The 23,288-nt window shown below is 36.8% G+C and overlaps 5 protein-coding genes across 5 annotated transcripts; 4 read left to right on the forward strand and 1 right to left on the reverse strand.

Moving 5' to 3' along the window:
• The first annotated feature begins 832 nt into the window (after positions 1-832).
• On the forward strand, positions 833-5,738 carry LOC141249983 (uncharacterized). The gene is made up of 17 exons (XM_073669848.1): positions 833-1,030; positions 1,134-1,188; positions 1,283-1,497; positions 1,755-1,876; positions 1,967-2,120; positions 2,315-2,384; positions 2,497-2,642; positions 2,727-2,772; positions 2,853-2,905; positions 3,629-3,773; positions 3,873-3,991; positions 4,082-4,153; positions 4,228-4,331; positions 4,417-4,473; positions 4,551-4,746; positions 5,364-5,510; positions 5,589-5,738. Exons 1-17 carry the CDS (start codon positions 833-835, stop codon positions 5,736-5,738), a joined length of 2,049 nt encoding a protein of 682 aa, XP_073525949.1.
• A 15-nt stretch (positions 5,739-5,753) lies between these two features.
• On the forward strand, positions 5,754-10,923 carry LOC141249984 (uncharacterized). Its single transcript, XM_073669849.1, is given in 20 exon segments — positions 5,754-5,813; positions 7,065-7,250; positions 7,343-7,397; positions 7,472-7,683; positions 7,765-7,886; positions 7,960-8,110; positions 8,364-8,433; positions 8,508-8,653; positions 8,738-8,783; positions 8,856-8,908; positions 9,006-9,150; positions 9,252-9,370; positions 9,458-9,529; positions 9,620-9,726; positions 9,807-9,863; positions 9,933-9,996; positions 9,998-10,066; positions 10,068-10,130; positions 10,203-10,349; positions 10,777-10,923. Coding segments are annotated over 20 exon segments (2,091 nt in total).
• A 668-nt stretch (positions 10,924-11,591) lies between these two features.
• LOC141249985 (uncharacterized) lies at positions 11,592-14,236 on the forward strand. The gene is given in 7 exon segments (XM_073669850.1): positions 11,592-11,699; positions 12,257-12,436; positions 12,535-12,828; positions 13,220-13,441; positions 13,519-13,614; positions 13,616-13,699; positions 14,135-14,236. Coding segments are annotated over 7 exon segments (1,086 nt in total).
• Positions 14,237-14,313: 77 nt separating this feature from the next.
• LOC141249986 (uncharacterized) lies at positions 14,314-15,252 on the forward strand. Its single transcript, XM_073669852.1, is given in 6 exon segments — positions 14,314-14,422; positions 14,425-14,474; positions 14,476-14,673; positions 14,765-14,900; positions 14,903-15,024; positions 15,100-15,252. Coding segments are annotated over 6 exon segments (768 nt in total).
• A 279-nt stretch (positions 15,253-15,531) lies between these two features.
• Positions 15,532-17,755, reverse strand: LOC141249987 (uncharacterized). The gene is given in 9 exon segments (XM_073669853.1): positions 15,532-15,665; positions 15,743-16,016; positions 16,097-16,173; positions 16,176-16,194; positions 16,282-16,372; positions 16,662-16,676; positions 17,176-17,246; positions 17,422-17,435; positions 17,680-17,755. Coding segments are annotated over 9 exon segments (771 nt in total).
• Between the last annotated feature and the right edge of the window lie 5,533 nt (positions 17,756-23,288).

Consider the following 23,288-nt stretch of genomic DNA (forward strand, 5'->3'; position numbering starts at 1 on the left):
TAAGCAACCAATTTCTATGCTTCTAAGATACATAATTGTCAGAATGGGAAAGATGAAACTTGTAACTGTCTATTTTATAATGGCAGCAAAGACACGTATCTTTTTTTTGATTCCTTAGCTTCTTACAACTTTCGTATGAGAAATTTGTCTCGCAGTAAATAATATTTTCGACGGATTTTGAGATTTTATATGATTGACTATTTCGGATATTTTTATAATATTAATTTACACGGAGGAGTATAATTTTTTGGATAAGTTTGAAAGTGATATGGTGGGGCTCGGCCGTAACGTGAAAGCAAGGGCCTTACACTTGTCCAAATCGGTAGATTCATTCCGATTCATTTTTATATATAAGCCAGTTCATGTGACTAGATCTCTCAAACCACTCAAAATCCTCACCTTGTTGAAGTGAACTTCTGAATTTCATTCCATTCCTGGTAAAGATTGCATTTGCTCTTTGATCACCAGTTGTTTAGATTTTGCTTTTTGATAATTCTGATAGATTGTGTTTGTATGAACTTTTTCAGTTCTGACTGTTGGTTACTCTGTATTAATTAATATTTGTAATGACGTGAGTGTTCATTGACCTGAACTTAATCTAATTATTATTATTATCCAATTTGTGGGCCTTTCTAGCTATCAACTGCTCCAGCCTGTGACTCACTGCTCTTCTACAAACAAGTCTTTGTTTTGGTTGAAGTATTTGCGACTCTATCGTTCATCATTGAGCTAGTCTTGATCGGTATTTGACTAAATTTCTTTCTCTTCTTGTTTATGAAGGCTGCTCAACATTGCAAGATTGACGTTGTGACAAAGCGAGGAGATAATTGAAATGGAGTGTTCTAAAGCTACATGTAGTTATTCTTTTCTTCTTTTGGCTTGCTTGTTAACTGCGTCAAGCAGTTTCTGCCAGTGTCGTCGGACCCATGATCACCATCTTCGCCTAAATCAGACTGCAAACCTCCTCGTCAATGTCTCTAAATCTGCCTCGTCGCCGATTCCTGATACCCTCTTCGGGATATTTTTTGAGGTTAATGTCAATACCCTAATTGATTTTCAGTTTGTCAACTTTTTTAGTCAATCGGGGCTTGTGTAATCTGTTGTATTCAGAGTTGTCTGGAATGCATGCGCAGGAAATTAATCATGCTGGAGCTGGCGGATTATGGGCTGAGCTTGTCAATAATAGAGGTCCATTTAACCTTTTATTATGAAATCAAACATACTCTATAATGGAAGTCATTGTACTGTAGGTGTTTGTTTAAATGATAATATGTGATAACAGGATTTGAAGCTGGAGGACTTCACACTCCCTCTAATATTGATCCCTGGTCTGTGATTGGGGATGAAAGCACTATACAAATTTGGACTGAGCTTTCATCGTGCTTTGAGAGTAACAAGGTTGCACTTCGAATGGAAGTGCTTTGTGGTGATGATGATGGTGAAACAGTTTGTCCAGCTGGCGGAGTTGGAATCTACAACCCTGGATTTTGGGGCATGGTACATGATACTGCATTGCTCCTTTAGTCCATAGTTATTGCCTTTTAGTTATTCTACCAATACCAAATGAAGTTGAATGGTGAACTAGTCTAATTAGCTTTAGATATGTTCTTATAGCTAAAGTTTTCCTTTTTCCTTATATAAGAAAACAACATCATTCCTTCCTTTGGTCATTGATTTTAGACTTGATTTTTTCATTGGCTTGCAGCTTTAATCATGTTTTCTATCTCTTGATTCTGTGATGCCTTTTCTTGCAGAATGTTGAAGACAGTAAAACTTATAAAGTGGCTTTGTATGTACGCTCATCAGATGCAATCAATGTATCTGTGTCGTTAGCTAGCTCAGATGGATCACAAGTGTTAGCTTCCTCTAGCATAATGTGAGACTTGTGACCTTTCTAAAGCTTATCATATATTTATTTTTCACTATGCTCTGCATGAGCCTCATTAAACTGGTGTGCTAATTGCAGAGCTGATGCTTCTGCTGTTAATAATTGGACAAAGATGGAGGTCATCCTAAAAGCTAAAGGATCTAATACAAAATCAAGACTTCAGTTGACAACTAATAGAAAAGGAGTAATATGGTTTGATCAAGTCTCAGCTATGCCAGCTAATACTTATAAGGTACATATATATGTTAATTCATATTGAAGGAAATATGCCATAATTCTTCTTTCAATTTTATTTGGTACAAAAAAATGGAATTTTAGACCACGAACTTTTGATCATGTTTAGTATCTTCGTCATACATTTGCCCGATTTGTCTAACATCTCCTTTAACTTTTTTTCTGGGAAACTAATAATCTGGGGTTCTTCAGGGTCATGGATTCAGATCAGACCTAATGGACAAGCTTATCAAATTAGAGCCTAGATTTCTCAGATTCCCAGGTAAAGCTTGAGTAGTGTGATTAACATACTATTTTGTTTTTACAATGGAAGATTCCTTGTTTCTTTTGTGGGAAGATTCTATTACTTATGCTACCTTTTTGTGTTGTCCTAGGTGGGTGTTTTGTGGAAGGGGAGTGGTTAAGAAATGCTTTCAGGTGGAAAGAAACAGTTGGACCGTGGGAGGAAAGACCCGGACACTTTGGTGACGTTTGGATGTATTGGACAGATGATGGACTCGGTTACTTAGAGTTTCTCCAAGTAACAAATATATCCAAAAAAAAAAAACTTCTCCTGGATTTTTTGAGTTATATAGTCTGTAACCACTATTACATTTAATTGCAGTTAGCTGAGGATTTGGGTGCAGCTCCTGTATGGGTCATTAACAACGGTGTGTACAAGTAACAAGTCTCTTCAGAAATAGATCTATGCAGACTGTTTAAGTTACAATTTTGCTTCTACTCAATGCAGGAATCAGTCATCAAGATGAGGTTTCTCCCGACAGCATTGCGCCTTTTGTGCAGGTATGTAAAACGTAATAGTCAAGGTTACCTAATTACTTGAAATGTATGCCATTTTCTATTTTTGGACACCAACTAGCATATTTTCCGGTGCCTTGCACGGAATCTTATAATATAATTATGATAGACAAATATGAATAAAATGTAAAATAACTATAAAATCTGGATATAATTACTACACATTCCTTGTATGGTGTCAATATTGTATAATTTAGAAAAATTTGTACCAAAAATTATAATTAAATATTTTTATTTATATATTTTTGAAAATACAACCATTTACTTCAGAAGACATTATATAGTTCAACCAAAAAATGATAAATAAAATCAAATATTATTTGTTCATATGGTTTTTATTTTTTAAGTTTTGTCTATAAATAGATTATAAATTATTATATTATATTCATATGTATAGTCATACTTTCTATATGGTAAAAGTTTATAAGAAATAAGAAAATAACTAAAATAATATTTAAATAGGTAATCTAGCTTGTAAAACATATATGGAAGTCACGTATATGGTACATTGAATAGAGAAAGTGCAATTAAGATAAATATATAAGGGTAATTAAGTAAATTTGAAAATAAAATAACAATGTGGACTATCTAGATGAATGACACGTACGAAATAGAAGACCGACTTTTGTAATAGTTATAAATAGATAGATAGATTTCCGTAATAAACATATAAATATATAATTCCCACACGGATTTTTGTGGCTATAGGAAATGCTAGACAGTCTTGAGTTTGCTAGAGGTGAGGCAAATTCGACATGGGGTTCTGTTCGAGCTGCAATGGGTCACCCTGAACCGTTTGACCTTAAATATGTTGCAATTGGAAATGAGGATTGTGGAAAGAGAAATTACAAAGGTAAATAACCAATGATTATATTGTTTATGAGAAGTTGCCGGAGTTTTTCTCCTGTTCTTCTAACAAAAATATGTCTTTTGTTTATTTTTAATTGGGCAGCAAACTATCTCAAGTTCTATGCTGCCCTTACAAGTGCGTATCCAGACATCCAAGCGATCTCTAATTGTGAGGCATCAAATGGGCCATTGGATCATCCTGCTGATTTATATGATTTCCATGTAAAAGCCTCTCTTTCAATTCTCTTCTACAATATGAATTAACATATTCTTGAACCATTCTTAATTAACTGGCTAATATGTTGTTGTCAGAGATACGAATCAGCTTCACGCCTGTTTTCGCTCACCCATGCTTTTGACAAATCACCTCGTAATGGTCCAAAAGTACGTGAAATGTTTCATAAAGTTTTTTTTTGTCTGAGACTCTTGAAATATTGATGCTATAATGTTTTATACAGGCTTTTGTAAGTGAATATGCTGTGACCGGTAACGATGCTGGAAAGGGGAGTCTATTGGCTGCACTGGGTGAAGCTGCTTTTCTTGTTGGTGTGGAGAAGAACAGGTCATTGTTATACTTTGATTATTATCTTTTTATGATTCATAGTGGATTAAATTGTGGATGGAAATACTTTTCAACTGAAATGCAGTGATCATGTTGCCATGGCGAGCTATGCCCCTCTTTTCGTCCATACAAACGACAGACGGTAATGTATCATATTTTTACCCGTAAAAGATTATATCACCATTTTGAATTATTAATCTTTTAATTTCAATTATATAGATGGAACCCAGATGCTATAGTATTCAACTCTTCACACTCGTATGGAACACCGAGTTATTGGATGCAACATTTCTTCAAAAGGTCAAGTGGGTCAACTCTTTTGAGCTCGTCTCTCCAGACCAACTCCACTTCTCTTGTAGCATCTGCAATCTTGTGGGATAATCCTGATGATGAACAAACCTATTTAATCATTAAGGTAATTAGAATGTATTTAGTATTAATTTCATTTTTTAATATCCTGATACATTCCTAACTAGTATCTTGACCCTGTGCTTTGCATGGGGTTAATGGTAAATATGATTTACAATGTTATAAAATTTTATCGTATTTTTTATTTTTACTTTTGAAGTTTTTGGAATAATTGAATTTAAATTTACAAAATAAATTGAATATCATCAACCACATGAAATTAATGTTTAGATTATCAAAAATTTCTTATTTTTGGTGTTTTTCAGAAATTGTTACTCTATGATCTTATATGACACGCGTGTAGAGAACATTTTCCTTTAACAATAAATTTTAATATTATACTGGCATATTACCCCTTTAATTTTTCTAATGTTGATATATGTAAATAAAAGAATGGTACGTAGGGTATTATTAGAATAATTTAGTTACTTATAAGAAATCTACATAATTACTTAATGTTACTATTTAGACCATTTCCTATAAGAAGGTAGAAGATGACAATAACTTTAACATTTATTGTTTTTGGCGTATGCTAAGTTTATAGTATATTAAGATGAGATAAGATATTAAGATAAGATTATGATAAGATAAGATGATGAAGGATTAATATACTTAATCTTCTAGGTTGTCAATATGGGAAGCGATTCTGCTAATGTCAAGCTCTCCATAGTTGGCCTTGATCAAGATACAGCTTACTTCAAAGGCTCAAGAAAAACTGTACTCACGTCTAGCAACGTGATGGATGAAAACTCACTTGATAATCCAACCAAGGTATTATTATCATTAGATTTTCATGTAGATACATAGAAAGATGCTGAGATGCATGCATTTTTTTGTATGTTTTTTCAGGTGGTACCTATGTCATCTTTATTTGAACTATCAGGCACAAGCTTGAACCTCGTGGTTCAACCTCATTCTCTTACCTCTTTTGATCTAGTGAAGGTCTCAACCTACATTGAAATCAATGGAGGGAATATCATTCCCAAGTCCTCAATCTGATCATAAACCCAGATTATGATGCAGTCAGTTTGCTGCTTTGTATATGAGTCTCAATTGCAGTTTAGATGTGGAGCTGTAACTTATGCTTTATAAATAATCATTTCTGGCATTCTGTTAATTACATTTTAATGTTGTGTTCTCCTGCTTTACATATTGTAGCTTCATTTATGAGAGTGCTTCATATAGAGCAAATGTTTGTAAAGGTGTAGTCACAGACTGACAATATGAAACCATAGAATAAATAAATATGGAATGATTCTTTTAGTAAAACACCTAACTTATTATGATGTGGAATGTGATAAATGATTAAGGAACACTTTTGTATATGGAGCATACATTTTTGTACTAATAAAAACATGAATCAGTCAAGAATTAAGCTTGACAGTATTTATACAACAAAGACCTCATTTGCAATAGTCAGTAGCCAGTAATGAATAGGTAGAAATTACTATGTAGAGAAATAGTTGCACTTACATAATTAGCTCTGCTGAATCCTTAGTCTAGAAGAATTTAATTAATTATTTGGTCGATTTACCGTGCTTGGGATCTTCCTTGGTTGATTGTTGTTTTTGCAGGTTGATCTATGTTGAAAACTCAAGATTGTCATGCAGAAATTAATTGATTAATTTGAATGTGTGCCTTGTTACACTATGTTGTAAAGTTCGAATTTATTACTAGCTAGTTCCATTCTTTCCTCCTGTTTTCTCTTTAAACTTGTCATGAGTAACTAATCTATCTTCCCTTTCATTTTACTTTTCTCCTGAGGTGAGAGGTTTTATTATTTCTATAGTAACTTAATTAGTGAGTAAACCTGATCCAATCACCAAATCTTCGCAGCAACATGCTCATATACTATTCTGATGTTTTTTTTTTTTTTTTTTTTTGATGTGTAGTGGGAGTAAATTATGAGCTAACTTGGAGTGTAATTCAATCTTAAAGTACCCTCATAGCCCTTTTTTAATGTGGCTTAGGCTTTTTTGTTAAGCAAGTAAATTCCATGCTTGTAATAGTCACAGACATGATTATAAAACTTAACTGGTATTTTTGTACTAACAAGTGGATTAGTGGAGTTCTATACTTGTTTATCCAATTTAGATTAGCAGCAAAGGCACGCAAGAAGCAAAATAACTATTTAATATGTAGCAACTAGCTAGCAAGTACTGAGACTTATTAACAGATAAGATTTATCCTAGGTTAAGCCTCAAGTCCTGAAACATTCTGAAATTTACAATTTTAATGAAATTTAGATTTGGATAAGTTGGAGTGGGTCCCAACCAGTGACTCTAGTTAGTATGTATATAAACCCAGATATTTGGCTCCTTGTAGAAATTCAAGATTCAGTTCCTCCTAAAAATGAGTTCTTCTAAGAACATAAATTACTCTTTTGTACTGGCTTGCTTCTTAATTGCCTCAAGCAGTTTTTGTCATTGCCAAAACCTAACAGCAAATCTTCTTGTCAATGCTTCTGATTCCAGACCCATTCCTGATACCCTTTTGGGAATCTTTTTTGAGGTATCCTAATCATTTTCCGTTATACAATTTCCTGAAGAAATGGATTAAGAAAAGACCATTCTACTCACTGCACTGTAAAAATGGCTGTGCAGGAAATCAATCATGCTGGAGCTGGCGGGTTATGGGCTGAGCTTGTCAGCAATAGAGGTATACTTTATTTAAAAAAACAAGTTTACTGAAATCTGAAATTCAGTTTCTAAAATGGTACAATGTTGTAATAGGATTTGAAGCAGGAGGATTTCACACTCCATCCAATATTGATCCTTGGGGTGTAATTGGAGATGAATCAAGTATACGAGTCTCAACTGATTTTTCTTCATGCTTTGAGCGTAACAAAGTGGCACTCCATATGAAAGTCCTCTGTGATGATAATACTGCAACTGTTTGTCCAGATGGTGGAGTTGGAGTCTATAATCCTGGATATTGGGGCATGGTAATTATACACATTCATTCAAAAATATATGTCAAATTATAATGTCTGGTGTTCAATATGCTAACTTCTTTTTTGTTGCAGAATATTGAAGAGGGTAAGATTTATAAAGTGATTCTTTACACTCGTTCATTAGGTGCAATCAATGTATCTGTATCCTTAACCAGCTCAGATGGTTCACAAGTTTTAGCTTCCTCTAATATAATGTGAGAATTATATCTTTTTAAGAACTTAGACATAGTAGTGAGGTTCATTATTAACGTGTCATGTTTGTTGCAGATCTGATGAGTCTGTTGTTATTTGGACAAAAATGGAGGTCATGCTGAATGCTACTGATTCTGTTACAAATGCAAGACTTCAACTGACAACCAATAAAATAGGAGAAATCTGGTTTGATCAAGTTTCAGCTATGCCAAATGATACTCATATGGTATATTTGGTTATATCTCTTGGTGGAATATGTCAAAAAATAATGTCTCTATTTTCTTACTCAACATTCAGACAAAGCTGAAACATTGAAATTATGACTAGACTCAAGTATTCAAATACCATGGACCAAAACAATGAATATAAACCGGGTCCAAAAATAATTTCTCTTTTTTCTTTGTACATTTCAAAAATATTTGGTACACATTTTTGTGAATGTGTTGTATGGTAAACCAAAAACCTTGCTTGTACTATAGGGCCATGGATTCCGAACAGACCTTATGGATAAGCTCAATGATTTGGAACCTAGATTTATCAGATTCCCAGGTAAACTTGAGTATATTTGTCATTATATTTTCCTTGTACTACATTATAAAGGGATGCATCTATGATTGTTGCAGGTGGTTGCTTTGTTGAAGGGAATTATTTAAGAAATGCTTTTCGATGGAAAGAAACAGTTGGACCATGGGAAAATAGACCAGGACACTTTGGTGATGTTTGGATGTACTGGACTGATGATGGACTTGGTTACTTTGAGTTTCTTCAAGTAAATTATCTGTCTATTAATTCTTCAATCTGAAATCTTTTTTATAGCTAATTGTAACAACTAATGATAGTATCTTATATGCAGTTAGCTGAGGACTTAGGGGCTGCTCCTGTTTGGATAATCAACAATGGTATGTAAAAGCAGTGAATCTCTTGATTTGTTCCGAATTAATTTATGAGCTTTTTCTTTGTGTGGAATGCAGGTTTCAGTCTTCGAGATGAAGTTCCTCTATCTACCATTGCACCTTTTGTGCAGGTACTTATATAGCTACTAGCTAAATAGTGGTATTATCGGCATAAAAAACAAAACTTATGTACAGTATTTATAATGTAAATGAATTTTGTTCCTATAGGAAACGTTAGATAGCATAGAGTTTGCTAGAGGTGCGACTAATTCAACATGGGGTTATGTCCGAGCTGCAATGGGCCACCCTGAACCATTTGACCTAAAATATGTTGCAATTGGAAATGAAGAATGTGGAAAGGCAAATTACAGAGGTATGTACTTTACCCATTTTTCATCTCTTCAATGTTTTCTTCAATTGGAACCAACTTCAGAAATAAGTCTTTCTTGTACTATGCAAATCTTTGTTGGCCAGCGAACTATCTCAAGTACTACAGTGCCATTAGAAAAGCATATCCAGACATCAAAATAATCACTAATTGTGAGGCATATCGTTACCGTTTGGATCATCCAGCACATCTTTATGATTTTCATGTAAGCCCCATTCAACATATTCTAGAAAAGAAACATATACATTAATAAGAAGAATAACCTCAACTAACTTTAGTGTTTCTTTGTCAGAGATACTTACCAGCTACGCGTACATTTGACATGAATCATATTTTCGACAAATCCCCACGGAACGGCCCAAAAGTACCTGATCAACTTCCTTAATGACTAGCTGATTGTGTCATTAGCATTTGGTTTTAAGCATTGACACTAAAATAAATAAATAAAATTCAGGCTTTTGTGAGTGAGTATGCTGTCAGAAATATTGCTGATACTGGTAAAGGAAGTCTTTTGGCTGCTCTTGCTGAAGCTGCATTTCTTCTTGGAGTGGAGAGAAATAGGTCTGCATATTAACGACATTACATTCAAGATTATTATTAAGACTGAAAATTTGATTACTTTCCAACTAAATTGACTGCAGTGATCATGTGGTAATGGCAAGCTATGCTCCACTTTTTGTCAATGATAATGACAGAAGGTATGATTTTTTATTTCATATTCCTTGTTAAAAAAATCTCACCATTTTCTTGATCTTTTTTTCTTCTAGATGGAACCCAGATGCAATAGTGTTTAATTCATCACAAGTATACGGAACTCCAAGCTATTGGATGCCAACTTTTCTTCAAGCGTTCTAGTGGATCTACTCTTCTACAATCTGTTCTCCAGACTAACTTAACTTCTGGTTGAGGCCACTTCTATCTCTTGGGAAAATCCAAATGATGGAGAGACCTATATCCTAATTAAGGTAATCAATTTTGAAAATATGAAAGCTTGTGATTAACTTCATGGTTTTTTAAGTTTGGTTTTTGTATTTCAGGTTGTCAACTTTGGAAGTGATTATGTGAATCTTACAGCAAACATAGTTGGTCTAGATGCAAACACAGTCAACCTGAAAGGCTCAGGAATGACTGTACTCACATCTGATAATGTGATGGATGAGAATTCATTTCAAGATCCAACCAAGGTAACTATAAGAAATTAAGACCACACTTTGACTTTTGATACATCTTCACTTGCATACAGTGGCGGATGGGATGTCGGCCACGAAAACTTATTCTACGCGAAGCTGGGGAAATCTTTTTAAGACATAAATTTAGCGGAAATATTTATAATATCATCAAATAGACCGTAAATCAGTATAAATATTCATAAGTCAATCCGATATAGCATAAAAATGAAAATATTCATTAAATCATCTCTAATTTATTAAATTATTGGGTCAAGGTTAACATATAGAAACATTTAATTATGATATCCAGCCATATTAATTATAAAGTTCTCTATAATAATAATATTTTTTTGCTCTGTGGGACCAGCGGGGGCTTGAGACCCCACTGAGACCAAGGTGCATCTGCCGTTGCTTGCATAATGTGCTGTTTATGATCTTGTAGGTGGTTCCTGTGTCAGCTTCATTTGAACAAACAGGCACAAACTTGAACCTTGTTCTTGAACCATATTCTCTTACCTGTTTTGATCTGTTGAAGAGTAACTCGAGCTCCATAGGGTTCGACGTGAGTGTACCAAACTCCTCAATCTAATCAAAACCCAGATCATGTAATTAGTTCATCAACTAGTTCACCTATACTTCTTTTACTCATATGGCATTCTTTCTCTACTAATTTCCAGTGTTGTCCTGTGTATAACAATCATGTGTGACATTGTTGTAATAACAGCATTTCATTGTTTTTCTCCTGGTTTACATTTATAGGATTGCAAGTTTCTCATGTGAAGATTGAAATACCATAATAACTAATTATAGGAATTAAGATGTGGTTGGTAGGATATAGAAATTCTATTAAGGCCCTAAATTTCAGGAAGTATTATTGTTAACTCCTGACATTTTGGATTACCTACCACACCATTGTTCTCCTGATTTTTGGAACCGTTGATTGTTTGGGGGAAAAACAGAGAGATGAAGCAATTGGGTGAGAGAAACAGAGGAAGCCATTGGAACAGGGGAACATGCTGTTGCGAAGAAGAAACATTCAATCCAGAAAGAATAAGAGATAAATCACGGCAGGGGAAGAAAATAAAAGATGAACTAGTTCTTCCCCTTGCTTAATCAAGTAGAGTTTCATAGATTTTTATAGTTTCTTGCAATAGTTTTCATGAATCTTTCTTCTGATAGTAAAAAATCGCGAAAAAAACAATAAAAAGCAGGGGAGGGAGGAGTAGATACAGAAGAAAACAGAGTGGAGATTTGAATATGAACATTAATGATGGGAGCAACAAAAGTGCCCCAAATCTTACTACATCCAGATCCAACCCGGCTTCTAAACCCAGAAGACTCTATTCAGTTTGGCCTGCAAATAATGTATGTATGCCATTTTTCTGATCACCTTTGGAAATTCAAGTTGCACCATCTTTAGATTCTGATTTTATGATATATTTGCTGAATGGTTTTCTTGTCATCAGTTCCTTAAAGAAAGAATGTGCTACTATCTAGTATTTCTCTGACAATGAATATACAATCAGATCAGTAACTTGGTTAATTTGAAGAAATTTGATTGGACGGATGAAATGAGTTCGTGTGAGACATTGATCAAAATTATTTTGTGTGTGATAGATGAAGATATTATGTGTTGTCCCCCTATAAATGGAGGAAAGACTAAACAATACAATATACTCAGTGTTCATGTGTGACAGATGAAATGAGCTCTTGTGTAACGGACGAAATGGGTTCGTCTGAGACATAAAAGATAATTCCTCTCAAAAAAATGGAATAAGGACTATGTTTAGGATTTTTTCTATGTGCAATGCTTAGTAATGACCTTTTTTATAGTCAATGGATACTCCATATCACATTTGGTTGAGACTTGTTGAAGGCTAGTAGCTAATGAGTTTAATTCTTCATTTATAAAACAATGGCAGAGATTTTTGTGTGGTGGAAGATTGATATTCGGTTCAGAATCAAAGTCACTCTACTTGACGACCTTCATGATAGCCTTCCCTTCCATAACATTTTGCATAAAAACACTAATCAGAGTCAGAAATCATGATCCCATCATTGGCAAAATAGTACTGATCATAGGCATTGCCCTCACTATACTGGTAATACCCACTTTGCATTTCTAATTTCATGATTTCTGACAATTAGGTTAGCTTCAATTGTATGTATAACACAGTTGTACTTGTTGACATCATCTTAGGCTATGTTGTTCCTGTGCATGACATCAGCTCGGGATCCGGGTATAATCCCTAGGAACCTCGAACCTGATCCTATGAGGTTGCAAGAAACATCTTTAGTACGTTGGGAATCAAATTCAAGCATCAAGCTTCCACCAACAAGGATGGTCAAGGTAAATGGACATACTATCAAGATCAAGTACTGTGAAACTTGTCATGTGTATCGCCCTCCTCGCGCTTCCCATTGCTCGGTTTGCAATAATTGTGTGCAGAAGTTTGATCATCACTGTCCTTGGGTGTGTCAATGCATTGGATTGGTAAGTCCAAAATCAATTGCATATAAGATAAATGGTTTCATGCAATGTCAGTCAAGTTTCTGCTGAAATAAGACCTTAAAATGCGAAAACTTCGCAGTCAAACTTTATTATCCAAATTTTGAACATTTATGTACTCGTGAAGCTACTAAAAAAAAGAAAGTGATGAAAAAAGCGACATGGTGGCAATTCTGTAAATAACTCAAAATTTATTTTTCTTTCTTTTTTAGTAGGTTCAGAAATTCATACTGTATGTCCATAGTTTAACACTCTACATTCAGTATTTGGATAGAGAGATTCGGTTAAGAAGTTTTCGTATTTTAAGGTCTAATTTCAGCATAACCTGATTCTTAAATTTGAGGACTAATTCAAGATGCACGAATGATACTTGCAGCGAAACTACAGAAGTTTCATGATGTTCATATCATCAACGACATTGTTATGCATATACGTGTTTGTAATCTCATTGATCAGCCTTCTTAATCGAGGCATCAACATCTGCCATACGGCAGTAGATGATCTCATTTCGGTTGCTCTTGCTCTTTATTGCTTCATAATTGTGTGGTTCCTCGGAGGTCTAACCGTCTTTCATTTCTATCTCATCTGCACAAATCAGGTAACTAATATAAGTTTTTTCTCCATAAAAGTTTATATTAAGCATTCATTCATGATTAAGTCTCATTTTGGTGACAGACAACTTATGAGAACTTCAGGTACCGTTATGAAGGGAAGAATAATCCATACAATTTGGGTGTTTCAAACAACATGAAACAGGTGTTTCTTCTTAAGAACACCGCCGAGTCAAGTTAACTTCAGAGAGTGGGTTGTTGTGGAAGAGGAGAAGTGCAGCCAAAGTGGTGATGACAGTTCAGAGGTTGAATGATGTTTTTGAAGAGGATGAAGCTATGACAGGTAGAAGAAAGTAGAGGGGAATTTCTCTGCCTCTCTGATTCTGACATCAAATATTGCATAAAGATTCAAGATTTGACAGAAGACGAAACACAGGCACAAGGAAAAGCCAAGTCTATGTTCAGCTGAGCTTGCATCATAGTCGAACAATGAAGAACGCTCCAAAAAAGATGCTTTTTTGATAAGTTGTTATTTGTATGGTCAATCAGAAACAAAGTTTAACAGTGTCAGTATGATTTTTGAATTGACAGATAAATCGCTCTCAGCATGTGTTTGATTTAATAACATACAGAATCTGAAATAGTGTAAATATCTAGATTCTTTCACAGACCAAAATGCCCGCTGATTGGTTTACATTATTTTATACTCCGAATCAATTGTTTGTTATTGTTGCCGGAAGATGCCCGCTTTCACGTTCGCCATTGCAGAGATAACTTATTCAATTCAGTACAGCACAGCTAGAAGACAAGATAAGGCTTCATATTCGCTGTTCAATCGGTAGTAGTCCGATCACCCCCCCGTAATTCCAAGTTTTTGTACAGAAAATCGCTTCGAAACGCGAAGATTTGAATCCAAAAAATGGGAGAAATTGAGCAGAAGAGAGAGCTGAAACAGGTCAAACGACTCAAATCCCACAACAATCGAGTCAAAAGTCCAAGCAACACCCAGATTTTGATTTCCGATTTTGTCTGTCTATCTTATGGGTTTATTCGAATTCCATCATCAAGCTACTGGTTCACCAAGGTGTTAGGTTTACCTCATACTCTCACCGCCGATATCGTTACTTTGTCCTTCAAGATTATCAACATGTTTATCTTCGCCCTACTTATTAGCATCAGCAAAGGCGGATCCTATTAATCCTCTCACGTTATGGCTGCTGCCGTATCTGGTGGTTTCAGTCGCTTTCTCTTCACCGTCGCCGCTAGAATCCCTGCGCAGGTATCTCAGATTGGAAGTTCAATTGTAATTTCATACTGTTGAATTATGTTTCTAACTGCTAGCTTCATATGGCTTGCTGTGCAAATTTCAGGTGTTTGGATCAATTGTAGGAGTTAAGCTTCTTATAGCTACCATCCCTGGTATCGGACGAGGGCCAAAGTTGAATGTTGAAATTCATCACGGTGCATTGACAGAAGGAGTTTTGTCATTTATGATCGCCATTATTTCAATGGACTAACGAAGAACTTACCTGGAAGTTTCTATATGAAAAACTGGATCTCAAGTATTTCGAAGATCACCCTTAACATTCTTGGTTCTGATTTAACTGGTGGATGCATGAATCCTGCTTCTGTATGTGCCTTTCTGATCTCTATTTGATTATATTCGTGTGTGGATTTTCATAAGACTGATGCATCGAATTTGCAGGTAATGGGATGGGCATTTGTTCGTGGCGATCATATAACTCAGGAGCATCTAGTTGTTTACTGGCTTGCTCCCATGGTTGCAACTTTGTTTGCTGTTTGGGTATCTAAGTTTCTGTTCATGACACGAAAGGATTTGAAGACAAAATCAGAATAGTCTTCGTATTAAGTTTATGCTCAAATCTTGTCTGAGCTCCAACACGATCTATGACAAGCTGCATCTTAATGAGCAAGTTTGTAAAATAGAGCTTACTTTTATTTGGCAAGATTCGGTTTACATGCTAATTTGTTCAGTTAATATGGCTATATCTCAAACTGCACCCAGCATATTAAAAGCTACTCCAGTAACCAAAATTATTCTGAAACAATAACATAAACATAAGCAATCAAGCTAGATTTTAACAAGAAACAACATACATAATTACATATGTATGCATCAAACTGCTACAACTTCCACTTCATTTTTCTCCACCTTGTCTGTTTCTTGAACAATAACACCGTTACTGCAGTCATCTACCACCACCAAGATCTCCTTAACCCGGTTCTTAATCTGCTCAGTCATCACTTCATCTGAAAACCAAAATCAAATCTTGGTTAAAGGAGATGAACACGACAAGATTGTTGATGAAAGAGTTAAAGCATCGTACCTAGCCTTGGAACAAGATGGCCTTGTGGGTGCCTAATTATGAGAGGATCAACAAATGCAGTGGCGAATTCTTCAGAAGGTTCATTGAGATGATCCTTTGCACCTATTATATGAACCGATTTAACCTTAATCGGATCTTTGTAAGCCACTTCGCACATAGCTGGATCTCTGAACTTTGTTCCTGAAATGGACACAAACAGTTTGAATGGAGGGTGATCCTTCAACAGCTTCCCTTGTGCTTGATACCCCATCAATAGCCCTGATAATGTTGCACCCTGTATTAATTTATTTCTACAAATTAAACAGGTTGTTCAATGAAATTAACTACTTAACGGGTCAATCATTTATCTCTTACCTGGGAGAATCCTAGTAGACCATCAAAAGGTCCTTTGCTTGTGATGTAATCACATAAATAGGAGATGCATTCGTCAAGTTTGTGTATTCAGTGAAGTCCTAGTACACAAATTGCATATACATTACTTATTTACTTGTACTCATATTTTATATGTATATCAAACGAGTCCTTAGAAATAACCATACAGGGTTGAATTGGAACCATTCGAAATAAGGAGGTGGGAAGAATCCTTCAATATCTGATTTGCCTCCAGCAGGAACTTGCCATCTGGGAAATCTGTTACAGATTAAACTTAGGCATTGTTAGCTTGAGTAAGTAAGTTAAAATAGGATTTTTTTATTTATAAGGAGGTTTATAGAAATAATTGTTTGGCTATCACAATTTATAATGTCATTTTTCTTACTTTTACTTCTACTTTTTGACACGCATTACAAAGTACGAAAACCCCCTTAAAAATAAGCTACTTATAATATAGAAAATTGAAGCAAGGCGAACAGACCCTTAATTTTCTTTTAAAATAGTAATAATACTTCTTTCGGAATTTGTATAATCGTAAAACTCTCACCTAAGCCTGATCGTACTAAAGGTCCATGTATAAACATAAACCCTAAAATTTGGAATTAAAATTTCAGTATGATAAATGACAAGAAAGAAAAGGTAAAATATATGGTTACCAAGTCAAAATGAGAGAGTATAGAAGGACCCCATCTCCCAATTTGTTTCTTAAGAAAAGCACCACTAGTTCTGAAGCCATGGAGGCACAGGATCTTCATCTTCTTCCCCTCAACTTCAGTACCAGCTGCTGCTGCTGCATCTTCCATTTCTTCTTTCTCTGTCTCTGACAATTAAGTCTATTATTAGTTTTTATAAACGTAAGTACGCAACGGCTATTCAGTGACGAGTGATGCATGATGATATTCATTATTCACCCTCCACATCTACCCCCATAATAGGAGATTGATAAGAGTTTAGAGCTAGCTAGCTACCTACCTACAATGACACACTCTTTCAATGTGATCGGTGGAGTTTGAACGTAAGGTTAGTAAACCATGCACGTGCATGCATGTATAATATTGTACCTAATTGCTATTTCTCGATCGAGTAACGACTTCCCAAAACCAAAAATTAATTCACGGATGAGGACCGGCCACTTGGTTAGCAAAGGATGGACAAGGGATCATGCAGGAAGTTCAATAAAATTGCATCCTAAATAATTAGAAATATGAGGAGACATCTCATTTTTTTTATAATCAACGTCTTAACAAACTCATGAAACCGGAATGTTGAATTGTTTGAATGCCAACAAAAACGAGATACTTCATTACTTGAATTGGAAAAGCTTAAATGCAAAGAGACTACTGGCCTAACTCCTAACTATCCAGCATGACTCAAGTTTTTAATTCCTTAAGCTGCTAACTAATTTGACCCACTCTTTACTTAATTGACTTAAACAAAATAGCAACAGACTCAATAATAATAGACCCAACATAATAACATAAATGCATAAATAAAATGCCAACAAATCCTCCCCTTTAAACTCAACCACTTAGGTTCGAGTTTAACCACCAGCAAACTCTAATCACTGAGAACGGGTTCTTCAATGACACCCAGCTGACTTCTCAAATTTTCAAGCACTTCTAGTTTCACTGCTTTCGTCATAATGTGCAATCTGATATTTTGTGCCATAATACTCCAACTTGATGTTTATGTGCGAAAAGTTCATGATTATATGTTAAAAAGTGCATGCTAACGTGTTAAAAGTGCAACCGAACTATGCATGCATACAGAGGTCCCCGGCTTGTTTCTTTTATATGCATAAAACAAATTGTAGTTTTTTTGGCATGCATAAAAAGGTATTTTGGCTTGCATGTAAAAAAGGGCCTCCGACTTCCATTTTTTATATGATCTAACAGTCTAAATTTGTTCTCATTTTACACCATAAACCCCCAATTCACGTGATCTTTTCCTTAAAAAATGTATAGATTTTTTTTCAACCACCATATTATTCTCCCATTTTCTTAATCAATTATGCATCTATTATCTCATACTAAATCTTTTGTAAGGGGTTTTAACGCGCACTTTCATTTTTGGAACCCACACTCTTTGATAGGCACATATCAAATGCACCTTCTCTGTCCTTTCTCTCCCAGGTAAGCACATAAATATACGCATATACGAGAATATCCTTACAATTTTCGGGAATATGCCTCACATACCCGCTTTTATAATTGTTTACTCATTTTATCATATCATTCCCTTGCATATATATATCTTAACGAAAGAAGAAGAGTGCTCTCTTTTCCTAAAAAAACAACGCGCCCCATGCGCTTGTTTCCGTTAGGGACTTGAGATATCTTTGGAGGACTACCTAGTCCTCTGTTGCAACCCTCGATGTCAATATGCATTGGCCCGAGCCACTGTCGGATACCCCGCCACCTCTGGTGATTATGGATTGCTCGTTAGCCATTGAAATTTCCACGACTTCTCCCTTGAATGGATCTGATAGTGGTCAAATGCAAGCTAGTCCTAGCACTGGGAAGGAGATACCAAGTGTAGCACTGAAAGAGGGTAGAGTAGGACCTCCATCCCCAACCGCGTCTATCCCGGTAACCCTGGAGAAGTCAACGTCCTCAGCAAGCTGATCAACAGGTTCAAAACAACATGAGGCAGAACAAGAGGATGCTATCTTCAAGGGAAAAAATCACAGTTACTATCCCTCTTGAGGAGTATGAAGTCCCGGTATTAACTATGGGACAAGAGGCGATAGAATGTTTGGACAAGATTTGGAAGAACTCAGTCATCATTAAGCTGCTTGGTGACCCCACAACCTCCTGTATAGAAAAATCAAGGGTGTGTGGAAACCTGGAGGAAGATTTATCATCATGGATCCCCTGAATGGTTTCTCTATAGTGAGGTTTGAGCTTGAACTGGACTTCTTCAACGCCCTCACCAGAGTACCGTGGATTATCTTTGAGAGATGTCTGGCAGGGCGTCGTTCGGCCCTGCCAAAGTAATTATCCCAACTAACTACTCTACCAAAGTAAAGCGGCAAGTAGGAGTCGATATCATAGGGAATTAGGGTGATCAATTCTTGTGATATTGAATTCAATTAACTCAAAAGGTAACCAAAGGGGGAAATGATTAAACTAACTACCAAATGATTGATTTATGACAAATATGGGAAAACACTTTGCACAACTGGTATCCACCTAACAAGTTGATTAAATGATCATTAACTTCTTCTATTCGGGTTCTATCCTAATGCTTATATCATCTAGTTTCCCTAATCCTTGTTCCTATGTAACTATTAGTCCAACTAGTCCTAATAACCCTTACCTAAATACAACCCTGAAACTATCAAAGGTTAATCCCCAGGCAACAATGTGCTCAAGAATAAATAGGAATATGCAGTGCCATTTGGATGACACATTATTATCCTCCACACAACTACAAGTTCAACTAGCCCAAGTAATTGATTTGCTACTCTATGGTAAGACTCTCCAACTCGGACAAGTCAGACCTAGCTATATGAAATTGACTTAATCTACCTAGTTGATCAGGCCAGACAAGTAAATCAATCCAGTCAACAATATACACAAGAGAGATGAAGCAAACTAGGATATATTATTAGAACCAAGTGATAGAAGTCGTATCATTTAATCAGCTTGTTGGCTTCCACCAATCGAACAAAGTAAAGGAGATTACTCATGTCTCATTGCGAAATAAACTACGTAAAGTGAAAATGAGAATGTGAATTGATAATTACGATGGAGGCAATCTGTCCCTATTTATTAACCCTAACACAAAAAGTCTAAACTAGTCAGCCCAAAACTCCATCCGAAAATAGTCCAAAGCCCCAAAGTGAAGTCCCGATGAATATTGAATTTGGATCTGTCTCGGCCCGACACGGGCGCGGTCGCTCGTGTATTGGCGCGATCACGCCTGGGCCGATTTTCTCTCTTTGGTCCACGTTCAGTGGTGCAGTCGCGCCAACACCTTTGCGGTTCAACGCGTTCGTGTCCTTGTGTGCGCGGCTCCGGATTTGTCCCCTTGGCTTGGTTTCTCCTCGAATATCCATAATCCTCGTGTTTAGTGCCTTTACTTTGCTCGTCCCGGATCACGGTAAACACGCCATAATCATTCCAAATCACTCGTAATGATGCTAGCGACCACTTGTTGCACCATACTAAATGCCGCCTATCAAACACCCACACTTGAACCTTGCTCGTCCTCGAGTAAGCCGCTACTAACTCTTTGGCGATCTCAGCGAGTATGGAAGACGTGACAGTAGTGGTTGTCGAATCAACACTCCAACTCTAAGTACCTACAATCATCAAAATTAATGGTTGTAGACTCCGACTCTACTAGAAATACTCAAAGTAATGCAAACTTAACTAGACTCTAAACTAACCCAACAATGGCATCAAATATTCCCCAAATTTTGAACTATGTTCACTCTATGCAAATACATTACCTGAATCCTCAAACCATGCTAAAGATGTCTCTATCCAAGTAATATGTTAATGTGAATAAAGGAAGATCAAATAAGCGACTAATTCTTGTCCTAACATGCTTCATACTTATGACAATTATGCATGAGTTCTAATACCATTGAAAGCAAACAAAAAACCACAACTCAACTCAAGTCATATCACATGCACTTTTATTGCCCCTTTTCATCCTATTCACACATTTTTCACTTTATTAACACTTATTGGGTATTGGGCCCGTCCGTCTTATGGTCGGGCCAACTAATGATATTTGCTTATTTAGCCATGGAGGATCGCACTAGGAGCCCAGAGTGATCTTTCACACCACGGAGATTGCGTGCTTTTCCGACTTATTTCACTGGGAGTTCGCTACCTTTTTATTTCCTTTTTTTATTTTGTAATGCAAAAGGACGGAAGCAATTTATTATGACATAATGACAAACTAGAGAAGAGATGGTAAACATGCAATCTTAGTATCGGTCCTAATGCGGTCCTAATCATAGTCCACGTGCTCAAGTCAAAGTCATCTACTTGATCAAACATATCCTCATCATACATACTTGAAATATTAACATCTATAGCGTAGTAAAAAGATTCAAAATTCATGCACCATTATAGAAGTTCACACAACATCAAAATAGGGGGAAAACTATTAATACTGACTATAAAAATTCGAAAATGCTAAAAAATGCAAAGATAGGTGAAGTAAATCCCCTCCCCCACACTTAAACTACACAATATCCTCATTTTGAAATAAGGAACAAAGGTAAAATAAATGGAAGTTAGAAAATTACCTCCTCGACGGGTTGTTTCCCGGACAGCGCCTTTGGTTTGAGTCGTAGGCCTGACTTCTTGCTCTCATGTCAACCTGCACTGGCCCTCCTAAGGGCCAACTCATCCTTCCTAATCCAATATTGCTTGATTCCTTTCTTTTTCGCGAGCCCCTTGTTGTACCATCCCTTCATCTCTATGTAATGTCCTGGAGGTAACACATACACTCTAAGTACCTGCGCAATAGGGGAAAGAGAAGAAGGATTGTCTCCCTCTAACATCACCATCGGGGGCCCATCAACCAAGGCCATCTTAGTCCTGTCTATATCCCCTGCGGGATCAACTATCTTAATAGCAAATACACTAGCTAACTCATCACCGGACTCCTCATCAGTATCATAAATGTCAAAACTCACTACGTCACCATCGAACTTCAATGACAAGGTCCCATTCCCTAGGTCTACCTTGGTACCCGTTGTCCTTATAAATGCCCTTCCTAAAAGTATAGGTACATCCTCCTTATCACTTTCCATATCAAGTACATAAAAGTCTGTGGGAAAGACTAACCTATCAACCTTAACCAACACCATTTTCCACTGTTCCCTTAGGACGAACAGTAGACCCATCAGCTAATTGTACTAATATATCAATTTCATTCAAGGGGACTAATCCTACTTGCATGTAAAGGGGGTGAGGAATGACATTAATGACAACTCCTAAATCTAGCATGGTCCTATCAAAATTAGTGCTGCCGATATGACAAGGGATAGTAACCATACCTGGTTCACTGAATTTGGTGGGCATGCGTCTCTGGAAGATGGCAAACACTCTCTCTCCATCTGTTACCTTGTTGCTTCCCTTCATCATCTGCTTCTCTTAACTGTGCAAAGTTCCTTTAGAAACTTCGCGTACCTGGGCATGCTCTTGATTAGCTTCAACATGGGAATGTTTACTACACACTTGCTAAAGGTTTCAAACAACTCTTTGTCATCCACCGACCTTCTAGTGTCTCTTAATGCCTCTAGGAAGGGGGCCGGGGGTTTCTCCGAGTTGAGTAGAGGGAAGTTGGGACGTACGTGATTGCTCTACCGAAGCTTAAAGTCTCCTCTTGGATCATCAGCTCCTCTTCCTCCTCCATCGAAACAGCATTATTAGAATCCAGCACGAGAGGGGTCTCGTTTCCAGCAATGGGGATGGCGCGATCGCGCACTAGGGGGCGCGGTCGCACCATACTGCAGACTCGGTGGCGTGGGCGCGTGGCTCTTGGCACGGTCGTGCCACTGACAGATTTCAGCACACTCCTCTCCTTGGCCTGATTTCTCCTCCGAGTTCCTCCCACTCCTTACTCCTTACTGACATTGTGTTGGCATTCTTAAGGTTCTGGTTTGCTGAATTTTGGCTCAGGGTCACCACAGTCTACGCTGATAGTGAATTCGATTGGTTTTGAACAAGTGTTGACACCGCCTGCGCTACTTTCCCTATTTGGACCTCCAAATTCTTGAGTCTTGCATCGGTGTTCTGGGCATTCGACGCGAGGGTGGTGAGATTCTTGGTCAGCTCCTTGATCATTTCTAAAGTAGGGGCTCCGGGGGTCTGTTGTGGGTCGCGGGGCCTCCATCTTTTTTGCTCGGACTGCTCTCTATATTTTGACTGGTAGTTCTGCTATTGCTGGTTGTCCCACGGCTGAGGAAGTCCATATCCTCCTATAGGATTTACCTCTGCAACTGTGTCGTCCCACAACTTGGGAGACCGGTCTGAATGATGGGTTGAACTAGCACATATACCACAAACTCGTGCGGGTTGTTGCCCTCCCTTTGGTAGTAGGCTCACGAGCATCTTCTTTATCTCAGCTATCTCGCCCGCTTAACCTGATCCTTCGTACTTGAACTCATAGCATTCACCATCCTCTTAGTGTAAGTCCTTCCTAAGCT

The sequence above is a fragment of the Phyllobates terribilis genome, unplaced genomic scaffold, assembly GCF_046119375.1.
Source record: "Phyllobates terribilis strain yellow unplaced genomic scaffold, ASM4611937v1 Scaffold_5308__1_contigs__length_52615, whole genome shotgun sequence".
Taxonomy (NCBI): domain Eukaryota; kingdom Metazoa; phylum Chordata; class Amphibia; order Anura; family Dendrobatidae; genus Phyllobates; species Phyllobates terribilis.

What these genes read in the sequence shown, in the direction of transcription:
- LOC141249983 (XM_073669848.1), top strand. Translation starts at nt 833, where the DNA reads ATGGAGTGTTCTAAAGCTACATGTAGTTATTCTTTTCTTCTTTTGGCT. An exon ending in TAGATTTCTCAGATTCCCAG is followed by an intron (nt 2,385 to 2,496) that starts GTAAAGCTTGAG and finishes GTGTTGTCCTAG; the next exon opens with GTGGGTGTTTTGTGGAAGGG. An exon ending in CACTTGATAATCCAACCAAG is followed by an intron (nt 5,511 to 5,588) that starts GTATTATTATCA and finishes ATGTTTTTTCAG; the next exon opens with GTGGTACCTATGTCATCTTT.